The sequence below is a fragment of the Bison bison genome, unplaced genomic scaffold (genome assembly GCF_000754665.1).
Source record: "Bison bison bison isolate TAMUID 2011002044 unplaced genomic scaffold, Bison_UMD1.0 scf7180017864349, whole genome shotgun sequence".
Lineage (NCBI taxonomy): Eukaryota > Metazoa > Chordata > Mammalia > Artiodactyla > Bovidae > Bison > Bison bison.
This window is the reverse complement of record NW_011494921.1, coordinates 4,780,263-4,781,549: the sequence shown is the minus strand read 5'-3', so window position 1 is coordinate 4,781,549 and position 1,287 is coordinate 4,780,263. Positions and strand designations below refer to the sequence as shown.

At 49.5% G+C, this 1,287-nt stretch overlaps 1 protein-coding gene across 4 annotated transcripts in view; it reads left to right on the top strand.

Annotated features, from left to right (window-relative positions):
* NEDD4L (neural precursor cell expressed, developmentally down-regulated 4-like, E3 ubiquitin protein ligase) overlaps nt 1-1,287 on the top strand; it is a 295,197-nt gene that overhangs the window by 236,325 nt on the left and 57,585 nt on the right. For all 4 annotated transcript variants that reach the window (XM_010854760.1, XM_010854759.1, XM_010854758.1 and 1 more), the window contains one exon: nt 962-1,093. In XM_010854760.1, coding sequence (XP_010853062.1) covers nt 962-1,093 — 132 coding nt within the window. The remainder of the gene's footprint in view (nt 1-961; nt 1,094-1,287) is intronic.

Sequence of the window (1,287 nt, the reverse complement as noted above, 5' to 3'; positions counted from 1 at the left end):
TCTTGTTCCTGAGCAGCACCCCTACCCCAGTTGCAGATCTTGTATGCAGCGTCCGCACCTGCAGGACTTACTGGGCAGCACCGACCTCAAACATCCTTCTCTTGGCCTCCATGAGTCATGGAGACATCCTGCTTTCCCAGTATTTCTCCATCCCGCCTGCATTTTCAGACCGCTTCTTACAAGCCAGAAGCTCACAGGACTCCTTTAGCGACTCCTTTGGCGTGTCCAAATCTAGTCCCTCAGTGCCGGACGTTCTCTCTCAGCCCGGAAGCTGCCTGCCTTCCATTCACCCTCTAAAGAAACAAATCCCACATGGGAAGATGGGGAAGAATACAGCCTCACCGTCAGGTTCCTTGGGAGTTCTGGCCTGCCTCCTCCTGGGTTGGGGCAGCTGAGATGTTTTGGTCGGTCACTAGTATAAAAGGGGGTCTCATAGAAAACAGACTCTATGTCTCACCCGCTCCCTGACCCTGAAAGTTACATAGTATAATGGCCCTAAGGTGTTGAAGAATTTAGGAATAAGCTAGGAGAACATCCCTATGGCAGCTAGATTGAGGAAGAGATACTCAGAGCATCCCTCTCAGAGACGATAACGTTTGACAGTTTGAAACATCTTTTAAGCTCTATGTGGCTTGAAGTAAAATTTGGTAGCCAAACCAAACTGGCATCGTCTTCTCCTTCCATATGATCACATTGGCAGCAGCCCTCTATGTTGGAGGCTGCGTGGCCTGGAATTGGGTCCTGTGAGGTTTTGACCCTGTAGCTTGGGTGGGGGTTCATTTCACACTGGGTTTAAAGCTGTTGGAAACCTGTTGCTGTTTTCCGGACACTCGTGTTTCCGGTACCTCTAGAATTAACTCACTGTGTCTAGCAGAGCTAATCCTCGGGGTATGTATGACTTTATGAAGCTGATAAAAGCAAATGCAGGACACTCAGTAATGATGATTTCTTACACAAACAGCCATCAGTGGCCTATGTACACACCACGCCGGGCCTGCCCTCGGGCTGGGAAGAGAGGAAAGATGCTAAGGGACGCACATACTATGTCAATCATAACAATCGAACCACAACTTGGACTCGGCCTATCGTGCAGGTATGCGGTTTGCCCTGCAGCTTCCGTCACAGGCGCTCGGAAGCCAAGACGTCCACGACCCCTGCGTTCCCGAGTTTTAGGTACCGTTCTGCGGAACCCATGTCAAAAGAAGATCTTTTCTTGCAAATGCATTACTTTAAACATAGTATTGGCCTAAGAAAGAATTCAGTCCCTGACTCAGTCTCTCCCTAGAG